Raw genomic sequence first — 23,892 nt, forward strand, 5'->3', positions numbered from 1 at the left:
CCTGTCTCCACGCCTCAGTTCATGCTGTTCGTTTCACCCGGAATACTCTCAGCCCTAGCAGGTGTCTAATCGTCTTTCAGCCTCTTGCCTGCTGCCCCAGCCCCTGTTTCTAACCAAAGAACCACAGAAGCAAGCAGTTCCCCAAAACAAAAGTTTTCCCCTGGGACTTCCCTGGGGGTCCAGTGGTCAGGACGCTGCGCTTCCACTGCAGGGGGCACAAATTCAACCCCTGGTCGGGGAGCTTAGATCTCGCAAGCCACGCAGCACAGCCAAAAAAAAAAGAAGTCCTTACCAGGGCCACACTCCTACGAGGCCAGCCCTTACTTCTCCAATCTCATCCCCTGCTACCTTCCTACATTTCAGGCACGTTTTTATCCCTTTGCCCACGCTGTTCTCATCCGGAAGACTCCTCAAATACCCACATGGCTCGTTCCCAGACGCCTTCAAGTACCTGCCAGTGCCAGCTTTCCAGTAAGGTCTATTCTGACCACCCTGTACAAAATGTCACAGCCTGACATTCGGTGTTGCAATCAGACACGCCCCAGTTTTGTACCAATCCCGGATCCCCGTGGTCTGCCACGCCCCCTCTGGGCCAATCATAGTGTTCCGCCAGGCACGCACTCCTGCACACGCGCACACCAGCCTCCCTAACCCCTGCCGCCCCCTCTGCTTTCTCTCCGCAGCACTACCACTGGCAACGCATTTATTTTGTCACTGGGTGCCTCATGCCTCTCCTCCTGAAATGTATCGGATCTTTACCTGTCTTATGCACTACTGTACCACCAACACGTAGGACAGGGCCAGGCAAGGAGAACAGGACCATGAACGGGCGAGTGAATGAATGAATGCCCCAACTTGGAGGACAGCTCCTACTTGGCTCCAGCCAAGTGCTGCCGTGCAGGACTGAACAGCTCGCACTGTCAGAGTCCTGTTTATTCAGAAAAGTCAAAACCCCGGACTTTTATATGTGAACTACCCCAAGTTTTAAATGTTGGCAACTGACTCAAATTTGTTTCAAAAGCAGTGATGGCAAGACCCAAGCTCCCCAACCCAATATTCACAGCCCCTACCCCTCGCCCGGCTGACCCTTCCTGCTCTGTACCAAGCCAACTTGTGACCACGTGGGCCCTGGATTGGGACCTCTGTTCCAACTGACCGCTCTTCCTGAAGCCCTGTCCCACCCCGTGACGGGCAGGCACAGCCCCAGCACGGGAATGGGAAGCAGTGCCCCACCTCCAGCCAAGGACGCAGCCACTGAGTGGCAACTTCACGACTTTTATTTGTGGTGCCTGTGCTTTATCTCGAAAATACCTTCTCCCCCTGCCCCAGACAGTGGGCCGCGAGGGGGCAGCAAAAAATAGAAGACATCCCTCCCTATTGCACACGGACCCTATACACAGGCCCACCTGGCCGAGGCCGGAGGGACTATTGGCACATTCTCGGATCCCTGTTCACGAGTGGGAGGGGTGATGAGGGTGGCATCACACGTGAGGGGGGACCTCTGGGCGGCCACTCTGGTCCTGGCGCTTCTTGGTCCTCGGCTCCTTCCTGGTCCCGCCTCCAGCCCGTCCCCCCTCAGCGACGTCCCCCTACCTGGCTCGGCCTCCGCCTCCATCCTGGCCTCGGATGGCCCCCCTTGGCTCCTGGGGACTCTGTACTCCCCTCCCAGTCTGGAGGTCCCGAGGGGAGGTTATGGCTTCTCAGAGACTCCCCGGGAGCCCTGTCACTCGTGTTCACGCAAAGGAAGGGGTGCATGTGGCAGAAGCAGCTGTATAAATATGGGTGTGGGGGAAGGGCCTCCTCCAGAGTCACTTGGAGAGTTTGCTGATGACGCGAATCAGGGCTGCGTTCTCATCCTTGAGTCGCTGGTTGTCAGCCCGGAGGTCGGACAGGGCCTGCGAGGTGGGACGGGTCAGCCAGGTGGCCCTGGGCAGGCTGCACCCACTGCCCACCCTCGCTCTGCCCTCAGCTCCCCATTAGCATTCACCTTCAGCTCCTCCTCCAGCTCCGCTGCCTTCCGCTCCAGGGCCCTGCGCTCCTGGAATAAACGGGAAGGTGAGGACGAGGGACCGGGGGTCGGGGAGGGCCGGAGGTCAAGTATGGCTGAGAGAGGCGGGGAATGGGCAGAGGAGCACGTTAGAAGGTCAGTGTGGCCCTCTTCATCCAGACCCGCCTGAGCGTGTAAGGCTGGGGACACAGCTGGCCCCGCTCCAGCCACCCTTACTCACGAATCTCTCCAGCTCCAGAAGGGCGGGCCTCTCTGCAAATCGCTCCTGCCTCTGGTGAGGACACAAAAAGAGCAGGGCTCTGAGAAGCGTCCAAACCGCAATGGCCAGAAGGGGAAAACCAGCAGTGAGAGGGGGAAAGGCAGACTCCTGGCTGGCCCAGACCTCCCCACCCACTGCTCAGGACCACAAGCCCAGCCCCTCTTGGGCCAGGCTCCGCCTCCGAGATCTTAGCTCTGCCCCTCATTCGCCCCTCATTGCCCACGCTCCTCCTCCCAAGGGTCCTAGTACCCCCACCACTCAGGCCCCTCCCCTCGACGCTCTGGCCCTACCTCCCCGGGATCCGGAGCCAGCACTGGCACGCCGGCCAATTCCCACCACCTCCAGGGCCGCGGCGTCCTCACCTGCGTGGCACGCTCCAGCTCCACCTTGAGCTGCGCCAGCTGCAGTGTGGTCTCGGTCAGGGCCTCGCGAAGTCGTTCGTTCTCACTGCGCAGCTCTGCATACAGCTGGGGGCCCCAGGAGGAGGGACACGGGAGTCAGGCTTGCCGGCTGAGATGCCGCATGTTTGCAGGGAAAGGGGGTGACTGTGGCTCGGGTGGGGCCGGAAAAGAGCAGGATGCCCGGATCGGTCAGGTAGAGCCACTAAGTGGGGGGCAGGAGGGCAGGTATATACAAGCCAGCAAGTGGGGGTTAATGGCACGATCGTGGGGTGGGCTCGCGAACCTTCCTGAAGCCTCCATCAGGCTCTTCTGGTTCTGGCTCTGGTTCTGGGTTGAGGTCCCGCTGCCTGCGGGAAGAGGGGCCGCCCTCGGGAGTGCTGGGGTGAGGGCAAGGAGGGCGTCATGGGGCGCGCCCACGGCCCCACAGACAGCCCAAACCCTTCCTGCCCACCCTGTACCTGGATCCTGGGCTGCGGTCTGCAGGCGCCGGCTCCGCCTCCTCCCCCTGTGGGCGGAGGTGGGGTTCAGCTTGGCTCCACCCCCAGCCCACCTCCAAGGCCGGCCCACAGCCCCAGCTCGGCCCGCCTGGGCCCCGCCCCGCACCTCAGCAGGTCCCCGCCACTCCTTGCTGACTCTGCGGTGCTCCTCGGCGGCCTGTGGTCCTTGCCCTTGGCCGTCAGGCGCCTCTGCTGGGGGAGGGGCAGGAGTCAGCCCAGTGATCTGTGGAGGGGTCCCCTCTGCAGGGTCAGGGTCTCTGGGCCCAACCCCCAGGAAAACAGTAAGACTGTAGCAGGAGGGAGCCGGTGGGCCCAGGTTGACCACCTCCCAGAGACCAGACCTCACCTCTCTGGGCAGGGCCATCAGAGTTCTCGACCCCGGGGACTCGGGGTCGCCGGGAAGGGTCCTATGGGAGAGGGGCACGGGGGTCAGAGGACGAGGGCATCTTGTACCACCCCCTGCCCGGGCACCTGAACCCTCTCACCAGGCTTTGCAGGCACGACTTCTCTGGCTCTGGGGCCTTTCCTGCAGCCTTCTCTGCTTCTTTAAGGTCTGTCAGAGTCACACCCTGGCACGGAGAAGGGGGCAGTCAGGGGGTCCAGGACTCAGGGACCAGCCCCTTCAGGACAGAGTCTAGGTCCCCAGGCCCTCCTCCCTCGGACCCAGGGGTCCAGGCCCCCATCCCACACCTGTGTGGACCTCCGAGACTGGCGCATGAGGCGAGAGCGAGCTTTCCGCTGAGATTCAGACTCCTCGTCCCGTACAGGCATCTGGTAGGACCTGAGCGAAGGGCCCCGACCTCAGAGAGGAACCCTTTGGACCCTGTCCCGTCCCATGGTTGACACTCTCAGGGGGAGTCAAGTTCGGCCAGAGGACCTCAGCGCCAACCCTGGGACTCCCAGCTGGGGAGACAGCTGCTTCCTGCCCCCAGGCCTCTTCACCTCACCTCCGGCGGTCGCGGGAGTCCGCTGGGGGCGCTGCAGAGGCTACGGGGACATTTGGCTTCACTGGGGATTCGGGCTCCGGAACCCTGGAGGCAGGAGTGGAGTTACCCAAGGGAGGAGGAGGCCTGGAGATCTCAGACCTGTGTGAACGCATTCAATCAGCAAATGTTACTCAAGCTTGCGTTACGTGGCAGGTACCACACATACAGCAAGAAGCACAAGAAAAAGAAACAAATCATCTCTGCCCCGATGAGTCAAATCTGAGCAGAAAAGATGCAAGCAGAAGAGAGGATAACCACAGAAAGATCAGGACACCACCTGATACGTCAGAAGGATGAAGCGCCCTGGAGAAGAAAAGACAGAGCAAGGACAGAGACCGGAGGTGTGCGTGTCCGGAGGCTGGGGCAGTGAGTGCAGTGGGGCTGGTGGGCCTCCCTGAGAAGCTGACATTCAAACAAACCTGAGACACGGAGGAAGGAAGCCCTGTGGGGGCGAGTGGGGAGCCACAGTGAAGGGCCCGGGCAGGAGCGAGCCCGCGTCAGAAAGGAGGGTGGAGGGCTGGAGAGGGGGGTGGGGGCCGCCGGAGGCCGGATCACGGTGGCCTTGGAGTTTTACTGTGAGCTTTTACTTGATGCACCAAAAGGGAAACTGAGGCCAAGAGTGGGAGGCAGGGACCAGACCCCAGAGAGCAAAGGCTGACAAGACAGGGGCCCAGACCTGCCCCACTCCCGGGGGGACCCGGGCCGTCAGACTCACGGGGCAGAGGACTCCGGCACCTTCCGGGAGGGGGTGGGGGTAATTCTGGCAAGACGGGGCTCCCTGGCCTGCGGGGAGAGGAGAGGAGGGGGCTATTCTCCTTGACTAGGCAGGGTCTGGTCCCCTGCCCCTCATCCTGCTCACCTGAGTGTAGGTCCCTTCCAGCCGCGAGGAGGAGGCGGAGCGCTGCAGCCCAGCCCCCGAGGCACCCTCGGCGCCCCGCCTCTCCGCAGGGCCTAGGGCCCCAGAGCTCCCCGTCTTCTGGAGGCCAAAGCGCGTGGAGAAGGGGGCCTCGTCGGGGGTCTGGAGAAGGGAAGGGTATCAGTTACAGGGAGAGGGTCCTACTTCTCAAGAACTTCAAGTGTTGCCCCCAAAAGGACCATCACAAACTACAACTGGGGGGTGGGGAGGATAGGCACAGTCAGGAAAAGGCAGTCAGTTGTCCCAGAGGATTCTGGGAACTGTAGTCTTCACCCCACCTGCCCTGACAGGAGGTTCACAGGCTTTACGGCTACGCCCCCCACAACCTCCCGGGCCAGCACGGCCTCCGGGAGCCCAGACTCACCATGGGGCTCCTGGGGCTGGAGGGTGGCGGGGAGGAGACCCCGTTGAGCGTTCTGGATTCTGCAGGGGGTGGCTCTACAGCGTGGGAAGCAGGAGAGGTCTCTGAGCACCAGCCCTTCCTCCCGCAGCCCCCTCCTCTCCAGATTCAGGACCCCAGACCCCCAGCCCCTCACCGGAGGGGCCTTCTTCTCCCTCATCCTCGTCCCGGATTGGGGGGCCCCCTGCCCCACCAGGCCGGCGCTCCTTGGACAAGTCCTGGAGGGAGATCTTCTCACGGCTGCTCAGACGACATACAGAGCTCCTGGTGGGAAGGGCAGGGCGTTGGGGTCCAAGCCCTGGGGAACCTCCAGCCCACCCACCCTCCAGGCGCCTCTCCCCTACCTTCGGTGTTTGCTGCTGGAGGGCCCCTGGGGCTCCTGGCCCCTGCTCTGGGAGGCTTCCTTTTGGTTCCGAAGCTGAAAGGGGGAAGGGGGCCACTGGGGAGGGGCAGAACACGCAGACCCTCCTGGGTCCCACATACAACTGTGCCGGGGTGGAGGTGGTACAGGGGGGAATGGGATGATTTGTGCACTCGCTGAGTTTTCCTAGACATGGAGCCCTGGGTCTCAAATGAGTCGTCCAGTACTCAGGGGCCCCCAGGCTTCCTGGCCTCTACCTCCCAGGGGCGAGCTACCCAAACTTCTCCCCAACCCCTCAGCACACTGGACACGGGCTGCCAGGCCCGGCCTCCTCCCTTAAGGCTCGCTGTCAGGCCCAGCCCCCAAATGGCATCTCAGGGCGCAGTTCCCCGACTGCTGTGTCTTCACACCTCGGAGCCTGCACAGCAGTTCCCCCACCCCTCCTAGCAAACCCCTTGTGCTGCAGGTCTCCCTTCCCAGACACCCCCAGGCCTCGTCTGTGCCCCCACCTCTCAGAGACCCTGCTTCACCCACTAAACGCCCTCCCAGAGCCCCCAGCCTCCTCACCTGGCATTCAAGGCCCTTCAGGGTCTGCCCCTCTCCAAATTCCGGGTACCATACGACTCCCCACCCCTGAGCCTTTGCACGTACTGCTCCCTCAACAGTGTGCGAGCCCTGGTCCCCAGGAAGCTGCCCAAGTCCGCCAAGCCGGAAACAGGACCGTCTCCCTCCATGTTGCCACAGCCAAGCTGTAAACACGGGGTCTGGTCCTGTCTACCTGCCACTCGCCAGAAGCTCCAGGCAGAGGGCCTGGCCCCCAGAAGGCCTCAGGAGATGTTTCTTGCCACCTAAGAGTGCTTACTGTGTGCCAGGCAGGGTTCTGAATGCTTTTGTTTAGTTACATACATACCACTCATAGCATAATACGTACTCCACGTAACAGAACATGTAACTCAAAGTGCGCCGTACTATCCCCATTTTACAGATGAGGTAACTGAGGCCCAAAGAGGTTAAGTGACTGGCCTGAGCTCACACAGCAAATCCATGGCAGAGCTGGGATTCAGACCCCGAGTCCGCACCGTTCACCCCTTCATTCTGCGTTTTTCCAGCAACAAGGCCTGGCCCAGTGCTGGCGGGGGGGCGTCCCAGGGGTGACGAGGCCCAGCCCAAGCCTGGATAGATGACTGCCATCTGCATCCCAAGGTCCCCCGGGGCCCAAGGCCCCGCCTCCCCCTAGTGCCCAGCTGTGCCCCTCCTCCTGGCTCCCCACTGGGCCCAGGTCACCGGCCAGGGAAGGGCAGGTCCCCAGCGACGTGGAGGCCCTCCCTCCTGGCTGCAGACAGACACTCACGTCCTCCTGCTTCCGGGCCAGCTCCTCCAGCAGGCTCAGCACCTCCTCATCCGCTAGATCACAGGGACGCTGCCCCTGGGTGGGGAGGGGAAAAGGCAGGTGAGGAGTTGGTGGACGGGCCCTCCCACCCCCCACCGGTCCCCGGGCCCCGGACCGGCCCTCACCGCGTGTGTCAGCGAGTCCATGCCCCCGCCGTGCTCCGCCAGCAGGCGGCAGGCGTCCTCCACGCCCCAGTGGGCTGCGGCGTGCAGGGGCGTCCAGCCGTCCCCATCCCGCAGCTCCGGGTCGTAGCCGGCCTGAAGCAGCAGCCTGGGGGCCAGGGAGGCTCAGGTCAAGGACCAGGACAGGGGCTCGGGGCCAAGAGCTAAGGTCGGCCAGCTGTGCTGTGGTGGCAGTACCAGCTGTGACAGTACCGAGACCGGTCCTGGGCCAGGGGGTGAAACGCCATGGCCCCAAGGCGCCCCTCCCGGAAGTGACCCTCTCTGCCACCGCTTTGACTCCTCCCCTGGCCTAGCAGGTGGCCTCTGGAACCCTGCTTCTTGTACCTGCAGTGCTCAACTCTTCTGAGCCACCCCTGGTTGTGAGACAGCTCCAGGGGAGGTGAGGGCAGGGGTTCCCCAGCACCCAAGCCTAGAGAAAGGATGAGACCCCAGAAGGGGCGGCCTGGGGGCAGCACTCTTCCAGGACCCCTCTGGCTCAGAGCAGCGGTTCTCAACCAGGACCACAGAGCCGCCTGGGGACGTCTGGCCGTGTCTGGAGATGTTTCTGGATGTCACAACGTAGGGGTGGGAGCCAGAAGCGTCAGTGGGTCAGCGCCAGGGATGCTGCTAAACAGCCCGCAGCACAGAGGATGCGCCCACAGCCAGGAACGATCTGGTCCAAATGCCACCAGTGCCGAGACAGAACCCCTGGCTTAGACGGTTCTTTCCCGTGAGATAATCACCACCTTAGACCACATGATCTGGTCCAGGGCAATTCTGCAAACTCAGCGTAGGGTAGACACGCCTGCTTTTAGAGAACGGCACTTAGGTTCCGTGTCAGTGAGAAAGAGCGGAGGCAAGGTGGGAAAGGTGGAGAGACGAGGTACCTTGTAAAGAGCCATTTTAAACAAAAGCGCCTCTGCGGGGCCCCCAGCTCATCTGCTCCAGCCGTGCGGGCGTCCGCTCCTCCCCCAAGTACGTGCCCACCTTGGGCTCCGCTGTTCTCTCTGCCCAGTGAACGTTCTCGAGGCATCAGTGCCTTTCACGCGGCCACCCTCTCGGTAGTCACAACCTCCTCCCCGAATCTCGAAGGGGACCTCCCCACCACACTCACTCCCCCCACTGCCCTGTTTATATCCCTCTGGACCAGTGGTTCTCAACTGGGGACGACGCTGACCCCCAAGGGACGCTGGGCAACGCCCAGAGATGTGCCTGGTTGTCGTGACTGCGGTGGGGTGTGGCTCCTGGCACCTAGTGGGTGGAGGTCAGTGTCCCACCCCCATGAACAGGACAGGCCCCCAGGGTTATCCAGCCCCACGTCACCAGGGTGGAGGCTGAGGACCCCTCTCTGAGCACTCAGGGCCATGTGATGTGACCGGCTTCCTCAGTCACTTGTCTGTCTGTCTCCTCGACAAGGCTGCGAACTGCACGTGGGCCCAGATCTGTCTCGTTTGCTGCTATATCCCCAGTACCTAAAAGATGGCCTGGTATACAGCAGGTGTTCAGTAAGTGTTGAGCGAACAGCATCAAAGAAATGTACACCTTTACCCTGCCACTCATCTTTAATGAGGAGAATGTCAGCTACATTCTTCCAAAAACGCAGTCCATAGATAGATCTGGTTGTAAACCCGTACTAAGGGGCGGAAATGAAATTACAGTCAGTGAGTATCTCTAAGGCCAAAGCGTTTCAGTTCTGTGGCAGAGAATGAGGCTGTCCATGAATATTCACTCTCCTTCCACCTTTAATCATGGCACCCAGGGACTTCCCCGGTGGTCCAGTGGTTAAGACACTGTGCTCCCAATGCAGGGGGCCCGGGTTGGGTTCGATCCCTGGTCAGGGAACTGGATCCCGTGTGCTGCATCTAAGACCCGGTGCAGCCAAATAAATAAATAAATAGGCAGGGAGCCACTGCAGAGCCCTGAATGAAGATGAGGCCCCCTGCTCTGGGAAGACGCTTCTAAAAAAAAAAACATGGCGCCCAGCTTTCAGGGGGTTGCCTGCTGAAGCAGAATCTCCCAGTCTCCCTCACAGCTACGAGTGGCCAGCCGAGAAGGGTCTGGCAATGGGATGTCAGTATTCACTGTGTATGCCGCTTCTGGACTGTCCTTTTAAAAGAAATGGACATTTGCTCCTTTTGCCCCCTGCTTTTTCCTGCTGGCTGGGACACAGATTCAAGGGCAGGAGCTGAAGCAGCCACCTGAGGCTCAGGGGTGGAAGCCACGGGTAGAAGAGGGCACAGCTTCCAGGGCTGGGCAAAGCACCGGGCCTGACCGTCCCACCCTCCTTGCCACAGGGACCAGCCCTGGGATGAGCAGGCGTGCCAGGCAGCCCAGTGAGTATCAGACCCAGGACTTCCGCTGGAACTACGGAGGACGAGGCACTCTACCTCTGAATTAGGGGAAGCAGCCAGGACATGAGGCTGGAGCTGTTAGGCGTCATCTTAAGCTCCTCACTGAAAAGCTTCCTTTTTTTTTTCTTCCCCAGCCGCACCGTGCAGCTTTCGGAATCTCAGTTTCCCGACCAGGTACTGAACCTGGGCCACGGCAATGAAAGCCCAGCATCCTAACCACTAGGCCACCAGGGAATTCCCCTGGAAGACCTTTCTAAAAATTCATTAACACAGAGGTGAGCAGAGATGGAGAGATTCATCTGGACTCCATTTATATACTAAATATAAAGTATAACATCACATGAGAGACAGGAGAAAAAATAAAGAGAGAACAGGGGAGTCTGATGATAAGAAGTAGAACCAACTACTGACAGGAAGGGGTGAGGCACTCAGAAATGGACAAGACCAAGGTGAGGATGAGAAGCAGAGAGTACACGCTGCAACAATTTAAAATATAGATGCACCAAATAACCTGGCCTTGAAATATGCAACACAAAACCTGACACAACTACAAGGAGAAACAGCAAAAATCCACAACCATCGTGAGACATTGTACTGCACTTCTCACAGCAACTGAAAGAATAAGCAGATGGGGGAAAAAATCACTACGGATACAGAAGATTTAAATAGCATGAGTACAAAGTGGACCTAATAACCTATATAGGACGCTGTACTTAACACCACAATTCTTTTCCAGCTTACGGACTGGGTTATGAAACATTCCAGCTTACACAGACTGGGGTATGAAGCAAACCTCAATGAATTCCAGAAATCTGGAATCACAGAGAACCTGTTCTCTGACCACAGTGCAAGTAAGCCAGGAAGTGAGTACAGGCAGATCTCGGAGATATTGAGGATTTGGTTCCAGACCACCGAAACAAAGCAAATGTTGAAATAAAGCGAGTCACATTGATTTTTTGGTCTGCCAGTGCATATAAAAGTTAAGTCTGTTATGTGTACAGCATTATGTCTTTAAAAAAATGTATACATTAAAAAACACTTTATTGCTAAAAAACGTTCGCCTTCATCTGACAACGTAGGGTTGCCACAAATCTTCAATTTGTAAAAAACAAAAAAACAAAAAAACAAAAAAACACTATTGGCGAAGCACAATAAAATGAGGTATACGTGTAATTCAACTACGACTAGAAAATCCCATGTATTTGGAAATTAACGACATACTTCTAAATGATCCCTGGGTCAAGGAAGACTACAGGTTGGAAAACGTTTTAAACTGAAGGACAGGGAGAAGCCTGCACATCAAGACTTATGGATGCAGCTAAGGCTGTATTTAGAGGGAAATGCACGGCCTTAGGTACATAAATTAGAAAAGGGAGGGAATGGACAAAATCCACAAGAAGGTGTAAGACAGTGAGAAGCAACAGGCTGGCCCAGCGCAAGGGGCAGGGGAAAAGGGAGGGTCTACACCGGCCCAGCTCACCTCATCACTTCGATGTAGCCCTTGGCAGCGGCCACGTGCAGGGCAGAGGCCCCCGTGCGGGGGTGCCGGGCCTCTGGCATGGCGCCCCCGTTCAGCCAGCACCTTGTGTCGTGAAGCAGCAACTCCTCCTCGGCCCGTTTGGCTGCTTCCACATCCACACCTGGGAGGACGAGAAGGGGGGATAGGTGGGACTCCCACCCTGAGACCCAGGAAGCACAGAGTGGCACCTGGCCTGGTCCCTCTGCTCTGAGCCTCCTCTGGGAGGACTAGCTCTGAACTAGCTCTGTTACTTCCCAACCATGCTCCGTGAAGCCCTGGGGTCCACTAAGGGTCTCTGAGTCACTGCTGGGGGCTGGGAGGATGGAGGGCGCAGGAATCTTACATCTTACACTTCCTGTCACTACAGATACAGCCCTTAGCCCAGCATCTTTGTGTGTTTTGTCACCGTTATCACTCATGAGTAGGATAAACCAGACAAAAAGCCACTAAACAGTGCCCGTACCTTGGGGCAGCGGCACCTTCCCACCAGCTGCTGTTCCCTGCTGTCACCTGCACAATCTGTGCGAGGCAAGCATGCTTCCTCACTCGCCAATTTCACTGTAGTCAACTGGTCTCATGGAAAACTGTACTGCATTTATGGATGCAAAAGGCACGTTATGACTTTAAACATAAGTTGACTGTGGATCAAAACGGGCAGCCTTGTTGAGGCTGGAATACTACCTTTAGACTGTCACTGAGAATCTGTACTTTGCACGTTATGAACTATTGAGACGGGAGTCAAAAACAGTCTCTTCTAGGGAATGTGTACTCTCTCTCCTGGGAAGTGTATTACTGGCTGTTAGTTTTTCGATTGTGAAATTTCTCACTCACCCAAGCGCTGCACAGAGTTGAGCCGCCCTGCCCAACAGCCGTCAGCAACGTGCAGCTACGGAGCCCCTGAACTGTGGCTACTTCCCACTGAGACGCCTTGTAAATGTAAAATACACTGATTTCGAAGCACAGAAAAAAGAGTGTGCGGCAGCTCACGCGTAGTTTTTCATATTGATTACATATTGAAATGATGATGTCTCGGACGTACTGGATTAAATCACTATATTACTATAATTAGCTTCAACTGTTTTTGTTTTTCCGCGCACCTACTTGGAAATTCTCATTACGCTTGTGGCTGACTCTGGCTTTCCACTGGACAGCACTGGCGACGGTGCGGTGTACGGCCGCTTGGTTTACGGCAGTACAAGGCGACAGAGGCCATGACAGGGTGCCCCTCCCCGCGGCCCCAGAGGTAACCACCTTCATCAATCTGCTTTCCTGAACGGGAAACTGGTTACACCCTTACTGCAGGTTGGAAATGCTGCCCCGGGTCTACCCGGAGGATCCCAGAAACGCAATCCCCGCCGGGACCAAATCTGTCCGGGTCCAGCTGCGCACTGGCGCCACCCGGTGGCACCTGGGCCCTCGGACTAAACGCCAATGGATTACCTTAGGGTCCCCTGGCTGGCGGGGACTCCCAGGGGCAGCTATTCCAGGAATGTCTGGCTGGCTAGGGCCCATCCCGCAGGCCCAGGCTGGGGTGGAGGCCAGGAGAGTGCCAGGCACTCAGGGACCCCCCCCCCCACCGGCCTCTCCTCCCTGACCTCCTTAAAGGGAATCACCTACATTCAGTCCTATTATAGATGCAGGCGCCTTGCTGCGGGCAGGGAAGGGCAGAGTTTGCCAATCTTTTATTCAGCAACCACAGTTAGTATCCTGCGTGTTCAAACGCATCCTTCTGCAGCTTTGCTCTTTGCCGAGATTTGCCCATGTTTATTAACAGAGCTCCTCATGGGGGTTGGCAAACTACAGCCTGCACGTGCGGGCCACCAGTTTGGTTAACATAAAATTTACCAATTTCACTATTTTATTTATTTATTTATGTATTTATTTTATTTAATTTTGCTGTGTTGGGTCTTCGTTTCTGTGCGAGGGCTTTCTCTAGCTGCGGCAAGTGGGGGCCACTCTTCATCGTGGTATGCGGGCCTCTCACTATCGCAGCCTCTCTTGTTGCGGAGCACAGGCTCCAGACGCGCAGGCTCAGTAGTTGTGGCTCATGGGCCTAGTTGCTCCGCGGCATGTGGGATCTTCCCAGACCAGGGCTCGAACCCGTGTCCCCTGCATCGGCAGGCAGATTCTCAACCACTGCACCACCAGGGAAGCCCAATTTCACTATTTTCAAGCGTACTACTCAGTGGCTTTTAGGACTTTCACAACGTGCAACCACTGACCCTATCTGTACCTCAACTTTCTCATCACCCCAAATGGAAACCTCGTACCCCATTAAGCAGTCCCTCCCCAGCCCCTGGCAACCACCAATCCACTTCCTGTCACTGCGGACTTGCCTCTTCTGGACAGCCACCTGTGTTTGTAAGTAAAGTTTTATTGGAACACAGCCACACCCACTCATTTACATATCCTCCCTGGCTGTTTTCCCCACCACAGCAGCAGGGTAGAGTGGTTGCAACCTGACAGCATGTCCCGCAAAGCCTAAAATATTTACTGCCTACGGACTTCCCCAGTGGTCCAGTGGTTAAGACTCTGAGCTTCCATGGCAGGGGGCCTGGGTTCGATCCCTGGTCGGGGAAGTTCCACATGCCATGTAGTGTGGCTAAAAAAAAAAAAAAAAAATTTACTGCCTAAAACGTTTGCCGACCACTGCTTGGATCACTCATTTATAGATTACTGACTGATCCGTTCGCCCTTGGGTGTCGGCCACATCCTCTCAACACTGAAGCCTCCATCGGGTGGCCTAGGAGTGCTGGAACACTGGGAATGTGGATCTCCAGCTGTAATCCATGCTGTCCAGCTGGTTCCCACAGTGGCTGGAATCACCCGCACTCCTGCCGGCCAGAGATAAGAGTGCTCTGCCTTGCGATCACTGGAACTGACTGTCAGAGCTGCCCGTCTCTGAGAGTAACTGCCCCACGTCCACTGTCCTGATGTTAGGATTCCAAGTGATTGCTTCAAATGCTTCAGAAACACTTTATGTGTCCTCCCTGCCCAGTTCCAAGTCCCTGTGGGTCCGACCATGGCCCTTCTGAGCAAGCGGCCAGAGAGTCCTGTGCTTGGACTGTGTCCCTGTGGCCCGGGCCGTGGGAAGAGCATCTGCAGTGGAGCTGTTGCTTGGACCTGCAGGCATCCAGTCTCCCGCCTCCGTGAAGACTTCTGCCTTTTCCTGACCCCTGCTTTCAGCCGACGTGGCTGAGCCCACAGCCCGGCTCCATGGGTGACCACTTCACCAGGCCTGACCATCCTCCGTGCCACCGTGACTGGCTCAGGGGCAAGCTTGTGACCAAGGTGGCCCTAAGAGTGTCAGGCAGAGGACTGTGGATGGGACTACGGAGGAGCTGCGTTCCAGCTCTGCTGGGGCATCAGCCTGCACTGCTAGCAGCCATGCTCAGAATCAATACCTCACGGAGAGAAGCTGTCTAAGAATGAAGTCAACACAGAGTTCAGCAGTGATGGAGGGATTCTTTTGACTCTGTGCACCTCGATCAAACCACGCCTCAAGTCCATAAAACTCCTAGACCGCAGTTACCTAAGCCCATAAATTGTCTTCTTTTTTATTTTATTTTATTTCTTTTTTTCTTTTTTTCTTTTTGCGGTACGCGGGCCTCTCACTGTTGCGGCCTCTCCCGTTGCGGAGCACAGGCTCCGGACGCACAGGCTCAGCGGCCATGGCTCACGGGCCCAGCCGCTCCACGGCATGTGGGATCTTCCCGGACCGGGGCACGAACCTGTGTCCCCTGCATCGGCAACCACTGCGCCACCAGGGAAGCCCTTCTTTTTTAAACTGTGGTAAAATACAGAGACTCTGACGACCACGCTTCGCTGAGGCTTCCGTGTGAAGGCGAGCATCGCGGAGCTGTGGGGCAGGAGCCACCCGACTCCGGAGGCAGTGGCTGCAGTGCTGTTGGCACGTGCCTCCCAGCCCCAGCAGTGCAGCAGAGCGTCCTCCCAGTAGGACCACAGGCCTTTGTGCCTGGTCGGCCCTACAAGCCAACATCCCCCAACCTTCGCCCCGCAAAAGGGGAACATGGGCTGCTGTGAGAAGGTGTTGTGAGCTCTGGGCACTTCCTGCAGAAACACACAGGATGTCCGAGAGACCACCCACCCCCTGGTGGCCTCCACGCATTGCCCTGCAGACTACTTTTTTTTTTTAATTTTTAAATTTAATTTATTTTTTATACAGCAGGTTCTTATTAGTTATCTATTTTATACATATTAGTGTATTATGTGTCCAGCCCCATCTCAGACTACTTTTTAACTACAAAGGGAGGAAGATGCCTCCACAGTAGAGTCACCTGGGCAACCCCCCGAACGAGGTTCAAGGTTAACATCACCAGTAGCGGGGCAGAGAGACAGAGCCTGTCTCCCGGAGGGACTCGCTAAGAAGTTCCTGCCAAAACTGCAGAACTGAAGAAACAGCCAGGCCCAAGCTGAGGGACCTGTGTGTGAGACAAGGGAGGGTGAGGAGGGCGAAGGCTGGCCCAGGTGGAGGGAGCTGGATGTGACATGAGAGCCAGGCGCAGGGGGAGACCCAGGGGGGTCCACCCCTAGAGGAGAGGGAGGGAACACGGGCAATCACGCCAAAAAGTGAAAAATCCCCGAGTCCACACTTTACGATTCCACGTATACAAAACGTCCAGAACAGGCAAAGCTAGAGACACAAAGCCAATGAGAGGGATGCAGGGCTGGGGATGACAGCTCTGGGGTGTGGGATTTCTCTTGGAGTGATCAAAATCATCTAAAATCGATGTGGGGACTTCCCTGGTGGCGCAGTGGTTAAGAATCTGCCTGCCAATGCAGGGGACATGGGTTCGGGCCCTGGTCCGGGAAGATCCCACATGCCGCAGAACAACTAAGCCCGAGCGCCACAACTACTGAGCCTGCACTCTAGAGCCCACGTGCCACAACTACCGAGCCCGCGTGCTACAACTGCTGAAGCCCGCGCAGCCAAAACTAAATACATAAAATTTTAAAAAATAATAAAAATTTAAAAAATAAAATAAAATCGATGTGGTGTTGGATGCACAACATTTAGTGTGAATACACTAAAAACAAACACCAGATTGCACACTTCCAAAGGGTGAACTGTACACACTGTGAATTGTATCTCCATGAAGCTGCTGAAAAGCCCTGGTAGATCTCAGTGAAGGTCGTGTGGGCACTCATCGGACTGCTATCAAAACCTGCCTCTGAGTTTGAAGTTTTTTGAGATAAAAAGGTGGAGAAGGGGAGGGAGAAAACCCCGGTTCTGTCTTTCCTTTGCTTCCCACTCCCCTCCACCTGAACCAAAGCAGGGCTCCTGGACCTCAGCTGCCCACCTCGGCTCGCCCACCAGCACCTCCATACCCTGCGTGGCTCTCACGACCACCGACACACAGCTGCCCAAGGGCGGGCCCTTGCCCCTCCCACCCAGAGCCAAGCCGGCCGTCTGGGCGTCACCTCGGACGCCCCGGCATCTACTTTTCACCAGCCTGCCCGCACCTCCTGTGCAGCCCTCCAGACCTGCCAGGCCCACTGGCCCTGCGCTCACTCACACCTTCCCACCCACTGAGCCCTGACCACCCGCGAGGTACTGCTGCTGCCACCCTCGCTCTGCGGATGAGACAGTCACCTCCACAGCTGGGCTGTGACCCAGGGCTCCGGCGGGAGACTGGGTGAAGCGGTGAAGCTGCTGGCCATCCCCCACCTGACCTGCCCCGTGTCCTCCGCCCCCAGCTCAGCCACGCACACGGCACACCAACTGGCCCCAGACGGCTATTTGTAGCGGGGCAGGGGGAAGGTGAGAACCTGCTAGAAGTAATACACACTCCCCCTAGAAAAATGAGCATGGCCAGACAGAGCTTTGAGGGGTCCTGGGCCCCATATTAAGGACACTGGGCTCAGTGATCCTGAGCACGGGACAGACCAGGTCCCCAGAAGCCTGTGCATTCCCCTACCCACACCCCAGCAGAATTCCTATCACCTGCAATCACGCAACGAACCCCTGGACAAGCCTCTACCTCAACTTCCACAGTCACTCGAGGATAAGGTGACACTGCAGGCCAACAGCGGTTTGCGCTCTTATTCTGTGCCCAGCACTTCCTCCAATTACTCTGGAAAACCCTGGGGGTAGGTACTCACACCCCGCTTCCCATGTAGGGACTGAGGCCCAGAGAGTCAGGGTCCTCGGGAACGGAGGGCCCGCCCTGCAGCAGCCCCCGAGGCCCACCTCGGCGGGCAATCTCCACCTTCAGCAGCCCCTCCATGGCGTCAGACTCGGCCAGGTCCAGGGGCAGGTCCCCATCACTGTTCACCGCGGCGATGTTGGCCCCGTGGCTCAGTAGGTACCTGGGGGCAGGGCGAGGTCAGAGCGGAAGGGTCCGGCCCGTTCTCATCAGGCCCCGCCCACCCTCCCCGCCTCACCTGGCGATGTCCAGGTAACCACAGGAGGCGGCCACGTGCAGGGGTGTCCAGCCCTCATTATCTGCCTGGTTCACCGTGGCACCCTGCTCCACCAGGAAGCGCACCACCTCCAGGTTCTCGTCGATGCAGGCCTGGGGGGAGGGACAGGCTGTCACCTTCACCTGGTCCAGACCCTGCATGCCCTGCCGGCAGGACCCCTGGCAGGGACCGCTAGGCAGATGCAGGGCCAAGCGGCCCTGACAATCAAGGAGAAGACCCAGATGGCTCTGGAAAACACCAACCCTTTCCCCGGAGGCCCCTCCAGCCATCCAGCTGTTTAAAACCCCCCGGCTTCCCAGTGGTTAGGTCAGCCAGGCATCTGGGGCTTACTGGAGACCATGAGAGGAGGAACTGGACAGAGAAGAGAGGGGGGCTTCACACCCAGGTGTAGGAATCCTGAACGGTGCTTGTTAGATGAGACACACCCACAGTCACTACCGAAGGATGGGGCTTCCAGTGATGAACCAAAGGGAGGAGGCCCAGCCCCTCCTCCCTCAGACCCAGGGGTCCAGGGCCCCAGCCCCTCCCTCAGATCCAACAGATACTCTACAAGAACTGACCATGGCCCTGCCTTGTACCTGGAGGGGAGACTGCTGGACCCCTGGGGCCCAAGGCTGTGCAGAGCTGGTAAAGTCACCAGGTCCCTGGAAACCTGGGACAGAGTGAGGGTCCCGGGCAGGCCTCCTCCACTGGGAGACATGACTGAGTTAGCGTGTGCCCGGGACCTGGGGCCCGAGGAGAGGCAGCTCCCCTGCACCGAGGGTCTCCTAGGCACAGGGCACTGCACCAAGGGGCTTGCACGGGCATCTTCCCCAATCCTACGGCTGTCAGGGTCCTGTTTGATGGAGGAAGAATCAAAGCTCCAGGAGACAAGCACTCACACCAAGTGGGGGCCAGAGAAGGGATTCAGCCCCGGGCGCGTGTGGACACTGGGTGGGCGCTGGGACCTGAGCAAGGGCTGAGGGACAGGCGTGGACCTGGACTCCCAGGTCCTCAGGGTAGGTTAACCTCCAGCTCCCTCACCTCTCCAAAACCATCCATCTGGAGAAGGGGGAGGGAGCTACAAGGGCCAAGAGCATGAAGTCATGGAAACTCAGGCTGTGAAAGGGGGGCCACACGTGCCCTGGGAACGGGATGAACTCTGGGCTCCGTTTATTTCCATTTGGTTGTCATGGTGATGGGGGAGGGGGGCAAGGAGGGAGATGGGCCTTTCCCTTTCAAGGACCTGGCCGGGCACAGGCATCCATGTGAAAGATGCCTGCGGCCTGGGCACCAGGGATCCAAGAATCCAGGCCTCCAGCCCCCCCTCCCTCAGACTCAGGGGTCCAGACTCCCCACCCCTCCCTGTTGAGAACTAAGAATCCTGGCTCACAGTCGTTCCTATTCCAGACCCCGGACCCCTGGCCACTAATTACAAGGTAATTTTAGGGAGGGGGCAGAATATACCAGCCTCGTCTAGCAGTTGACAAACCAGCCTGAGGTTGGGGCTGAGGCTCGAGAACGCCTAGGGACCCGACCAGAGCAGGGAGCTGATGCCTGGGGACCTGCTCCATGCAGAACAGAAACCACAGCCGCAGGACTCACCCAGATAACGTGGGCAACTGCTCCGGTTTGCCTGTCTGGGGGTTTCCTGGGACCTGGGACTTTCAGTGCTAAAACCAGGCCAGTCTTCGGCAAACCAACACGAGTTGGTCACCAGACGCCCAGACCTGACCCAAACCCCCGCACCCCTGCTTGCTGGCTGTGTGACCCTAGGCGGGGACTTCCCCTCTCTGAACCTCAGATGCCCTAATCCTTCATGCCTCCTGCAAAGTCCTGGCAAGGGAGTTTACCGAGTGCTCGCCTGTAGCGGGAGTGGGAGAGGGATCCCACCTAACAGGCCAGGCCGGGGTGGTCTTCTGCAGGGTCTGAGCCAAGGGAGAGGGTGGGGAATGGGGCTTGGCCTGCAACACAGGGCCAAGAACCCCTTCGGGAAGGTCGAGGGGAGCCAGGGGCAGGGACGATGGCGGAGGAAGGGGGACAATGAAACCTGAGGCCCCTTTCCTGGGCGTGCCAAGCTCTGAGACCCTCCTCTAGATGGAGGAAAATGTCCCAGAAAGCACTAGGGCCTCTGCAGGGCACAGGCCTGGGGGTAGGGAAAGGGAAAGGGGGGAGGGGTAGTACTTGGACCAGGGGCTGCAACTCCCCAACTGGATGCCCACAGCCGCTTCCTGAAGGGTGTTTTTCCTCCTTTGCCAGAGCCCTGCCAGGGAGGGGCTGACTACTGGCCCCATTAACAGATAAGAAACCTGAGGCACAGAGAGAGAAAACACTAATTCGAGATCACAAAGTCGAGCAGCTGAGATCAGAACTCAGGACAACTCTGCTTTGCTGAGCCTCTCCTCTTCCTGGGAACCTGAGAAGTGGGCCTCTTCCTGCCTCCACCCCACTCCTCTGCCCCCTTCCAAGGTTTCCTTCCCAGGGTCCTCTCTGGGCCCCAAAGTAAGCAAACCCTAGCGGTTCCGGCACAGAAGAGGGCTGGGGACTGGACCAATTCGAGGAGACTAGGAGGCAGACAGCCTCAGGGACAGAGAGAGGGGACAGAGCTCTTCTGTGGCTTGTGCCTGGTGGTCCCACTGGAGGGGGGTAGGGAGTGATAAAAGCACGCAGAACTAGAGAGAACTCTAGTTGTGGGACATTTGGGGGGCCCTGGTTCAGAGGAACCCTGGAGACAGCAATCAGAGTGTTTTGGAACGGCATGGGGGCCCCAGGGTGGACAGAGAGGAGAAACAGGGTGCTAGACCCCTTGGGAAGGTGATATGATGAGGGGCTGGGAGAAATGGCACATGCTACGGGAGAAAGAACCTGCCCAAATCCACAGGAGCAGCGCTCCAGGCAGCGAAAGCAAGGTGACCAAAGGACAGAGAGGTGTCCCGAAGCCAGGAAGAGGTGGGTGCTTTGAGTGTTCCCAGAAAAAAAGGGTGATGATGCAGGTCTGGCCAAGGCAAGAGGAGAGGCAGAGAGGAGGTGCCTGGAGAAGAAGAAACATCTCTGAGAGAAGGCCTACAGTGGGAGACAAGAGGTGGCACAGCCCGCAGAAGGAGAATGAAGAGGCCATGAGGGTGAAGGGGGGCGGGGAGACAGCATGAGGTGACCCAGACCCGGGGAGCATCCCCTTCAAGAATACAGAGCTGGAATTCCCTGGGGGTCCAGTGGTTAGGACTCCACGCTTCCACTGCAGGGGGCATGGGTTCGATTCCTGGTCAGGGAACTGAGATCCCACGTGCTGCGAGCCACGGCCAAAAGAATACAGAGCCTTGAAGGCAGGGGCTCAGGAAAAAGCATCCTTAGACAGCAACAGACGGCACAGACCAAGGATGAAAGAAGTGGCGTGGAAGGCCCTGGGCCTAGCCAAAGAGGTGGCCCAGCCCAAAGACCAAGGGGGGAAGCAGCACAGGCCCAAGAAAGAGGAGGAGGATGCTCCAGGAAAGTGATACCTGCCTGGAAGGGGGAAACTGTGGGCACCGGTAGAGCTGTAAGTGTCACCGACTCAGGAAAGAGGTCCAGCATTAGATGACAAAGTAGAGGTGGAACCAGTGGAGGTGGCACAGGCGAGACTAGTAAAGAGAACTCAAGGTCGGGAAAGAGCAGCGCGAAGTGACGAGACTAGGAGGGACTGGACTGAGGCCGTCAACAATGGCTCGGGTCCAGGGAGAGGGCGGCGCAGGGTGGCAAAGACCAGGGTCAGTTCAAGTGTCTCAGATCGGAAGAAGGGAGCTCGAGGTGGGTGGGCGGAAAAGAGGGCCAGCACGGGATGGCAGGGACCGGAGCAGCAGCAACGGCGCAGACCAGGACTAGCAACGGTGACTTCGGACAGGGGAGGGAGGGTGCGCGAGGTGGCGCAGACCCAGGGCGATTCAGGTCCCCGGGACGGGCCCGGGCGGGGGCGCTGACCTGGTGCAGGGCGCTGATGCCGTCGGCGTTGGTGGAGTCCAGCACTGCGCGGGCGGGCGGCGGGTCAGCAGGGTCGAGCTCGGCGCCCGGGCCGGGGTCGGCCGCGCGCAGCATCAGGCGCGCCTCGTCCAGATCGCCGCCCGCGCAGGCCGCCAGGAACTCGGCGGCGCGCTCGAAGCGCACGGTGCGGGCGCGCCGCTCCCCGGGGCCCGGTTCGGCGCCCGCCCGCGCCCCCCACTGCCGCAGCTGCTCCCGCCGCCGCTCGCGGGCCGCTGCCGCCGCCGCCCCGGAGCCCGCCCCCGGGCCATCCTCGCCCGACATCGCACCGCCAGCCCGTGAGCGAACGAGCGAGCGAGCGAGCGCCGAGCTCCGAGCCCTGAGCTGCCGCCGCCCGCCCACGGGCCGCCGGGATCTACCGCCCGCCCAGCACCGTCCCGCGCCGCCCCGCGCCGCCCAAGGATCCACTTGGCCCCCGCCCGGCGCGTGACGTCACCCCGCCGTCTCGGGGCGCTCTGGGAAATGGAGTCCTCAGCCTGGAGAGGCGAATGGCAACCGCCTCACGGAAGGCCGCGGGGAGCTCTGGGAAATGGAGTCCATAAGCGGAAATTGCTCTTGGCAACGCTCCGGCCTCGATCGGCCCCGAGGCACACTGGGAAGTTCGCAGCTCCGAGGTGTCGAGAGGAAACATGATTGAGAGGATTCTCCTGCGAGTGCTGGGAAATGGAGTCTAAAGGCTACAGGTGTGCCCCCCAGGGCATGCTGCGAAATGTAGTTCACAGCATCAAAAGGACGAAGAACTGTCCCCTGGGGACCTAGTAGGAAATGGACTTGACAGCCCGGGAGTCCTAAAAGGACTAAAAGTCCTAAAAGTCTGCTCGCTTCATCTAGAAATAAGCCCCAGGAGGACAGGAATTTTTGTCTTCCGTGTGCACTACTTGCTCCCAGTGCCAAGACCTGAGCCTAATAAAACGCGATCGGAAATAGTATTTTGGATGACTGAATGAATGGATTACCTAGGTCGTGGGAAACGTCACGACACTACGGGAAATTTAGTCCGCAACCCTTAGACCAAGACAATCCCTGGGTGACCTCCCGGGGCATGCTGGGAAGTAAAGATTGCGGTACAAAGGTCACGGCGATCGGCCGCTGGGCACGCTGGGAAACGTAGTCCTCGGGGCCACGCCCCTAAAGGCACAGTTGGTCCTAGGCAGAGTCCCAAAGCACCCCAAGTCCCTGATAGAACCCCTGGGTCACATCGGGAAAGGAACCGAAGAGACGGGGTCCACAATGACAGCTCCCCCAGAGCCTTCACTGGCCCTCCCCGCTACTGTCTCCTTGGGACGTGGAGCACGCTGGGAAATGTAGTCCGGGCTCTACATCCTCGCAAGCCATGCTGGGATTTGTAGTCCAGGGCGAGGAGATCGAACAGATGTGGAGGGTGAATTGCCTCATACATAGCACCATAAAGCATGAAATAATCCTTATGTTAAGCACTCTGCACTTAAATCCTCATTGGGAAAGAGGCAGGCACTTTTAGACCGGAACAAAGACCCATAAAAAGCGCAAACGTTTCAGCATAACGGCGCTGAAATCCAAACAGAAGCAAGATTCTTTTTTCCCAAGGGATGTCAGAGCAGCCCTACCCACTCTGAAGTCCCTGGGCTTGTGCAAAAATAATAATAATTATAATTATAATAAACTACAAATCCCGTGAGGCCTGGAGACCGTCGGGATGGACACAAAGGGGATAGCAGTCCCGGAGCCAGAAATCATATTGTGACCCATCTGTGACCTCACAAACGACGCAGAACAGAAAGGCGGGTGGCATCCCGGTTCCCAATGGCAGGTTTTTTTTGTTTGTTTGTTTTTGTTGTTGTTGTTTTTTCCGATGGCAGTTTTTTTTTTTTTTTAGGTTTATCCACTTTTGGCTTTCTGTTTTTGTTTTGTTTTGTTTTCAAGAGCCACAGTGCCTTTATTTAAGCATTTTTAAAAATTGAAGTACAGTTAATTTACAATGTTGTGTTAGTTTCAGGTGTACAGCAAAGTGACTCAGTTATTTTATATATATATATATTTATTTATTATTATTATTATTAAGATTCTTTTCTCCTATAGGTTATTACAATTGTTTTTTAGGCTACGCCCTGCAGCTTGTGGGATCTTAGTTCCCCAACCAGGGATCGAACCCAGGCCCCCGGCAGTGAAATCCTAACCACTGAACCACCCTATTACAAAATATTGAGTATAGGTCTCTGTGCTCTACAGT

General features: G+C 57.9%; 1 protein-coding gene across 5 annotated transcripts; it reads right to left on the bottom strand.

Moving 5' to 3' along the window:
• Window positions 1-1,259: 1,259 nt before the first annotated feature.
• On the bottom strand, window positions 1,260-22,102 carry PPP1R12C (protein phosphatase 1 regulatory subunit 12C). Of its 5 annotated transcripts, none has more exons than XM_049703381.1 (22): window positions 21,627-22,102; window positions 17,655-17,785; window positions 17,461-17,579; window positions 11,211-11,370; window positions 7,344-7,488; window positions 7,180-7,254; window positions 5,812-5,885; window positions 5,604-5,731; window positions 5,432-5,505; window positions 5,011-5,169; window positions 4,867-4,934; window positions 4,113-4,250; window positions 3,856-3,946; window positions 3,651-3,734; window positions 3,512-3,572; window positions 3,272-3,357; window positions 3,127-3,173; window positions 2,952-3,015; window positions 2,558-2,734; window positions 2,229-2,279; window positions 1,988-2,038; window positions 1,260-1,895 (listed from the first exon to the last, which is right to left on the bottom strand). In XM_049703381.1, the coding sequence occupies exons 1-22, from the start codon at window positions 21,945-21,947 to the stop codon at window positions 1,809-1,811; spliced, it is 2,391 nt and encodes a 796-aa protein (XP_049559338.1). In that variant the 5' UTR covers window positions 21,948-22,102; the 3' UTR covers window positions 1,260-1,808. The 5 variants fall into 5 exon arrangements, with proteins under 5 accessions (XP_049559338.1, XP_049559337.1, XP_049559336.1 ...); XM_049703380.1 differs by having other exon boundaries at window positions 2,952-3,045; window positions 3,272-3,354; window positions 21,627-22,099; XM_049703379.1 differs by having other exon boundaries at window positions 2,952-3,045; window positions 21,627-22,099.
• Window positions 22,103-23,892: the final 1,790 nt, after the last annotated feature.

The sequence above is a fragment of the Orcinus orca genome, chromosome 20 (assembly GCF_937001465.1).
Source record: "Orcinus orca chromosome 20, mOrcOrc1.1, whole genome shotgun sequence".
Classification (NCBI taxonomy): Eukaryota; Metazoa; Chordata; class Mammalia; order Artiodactyla; family Delphinidae; genus Orcinus; species Orcinus orca.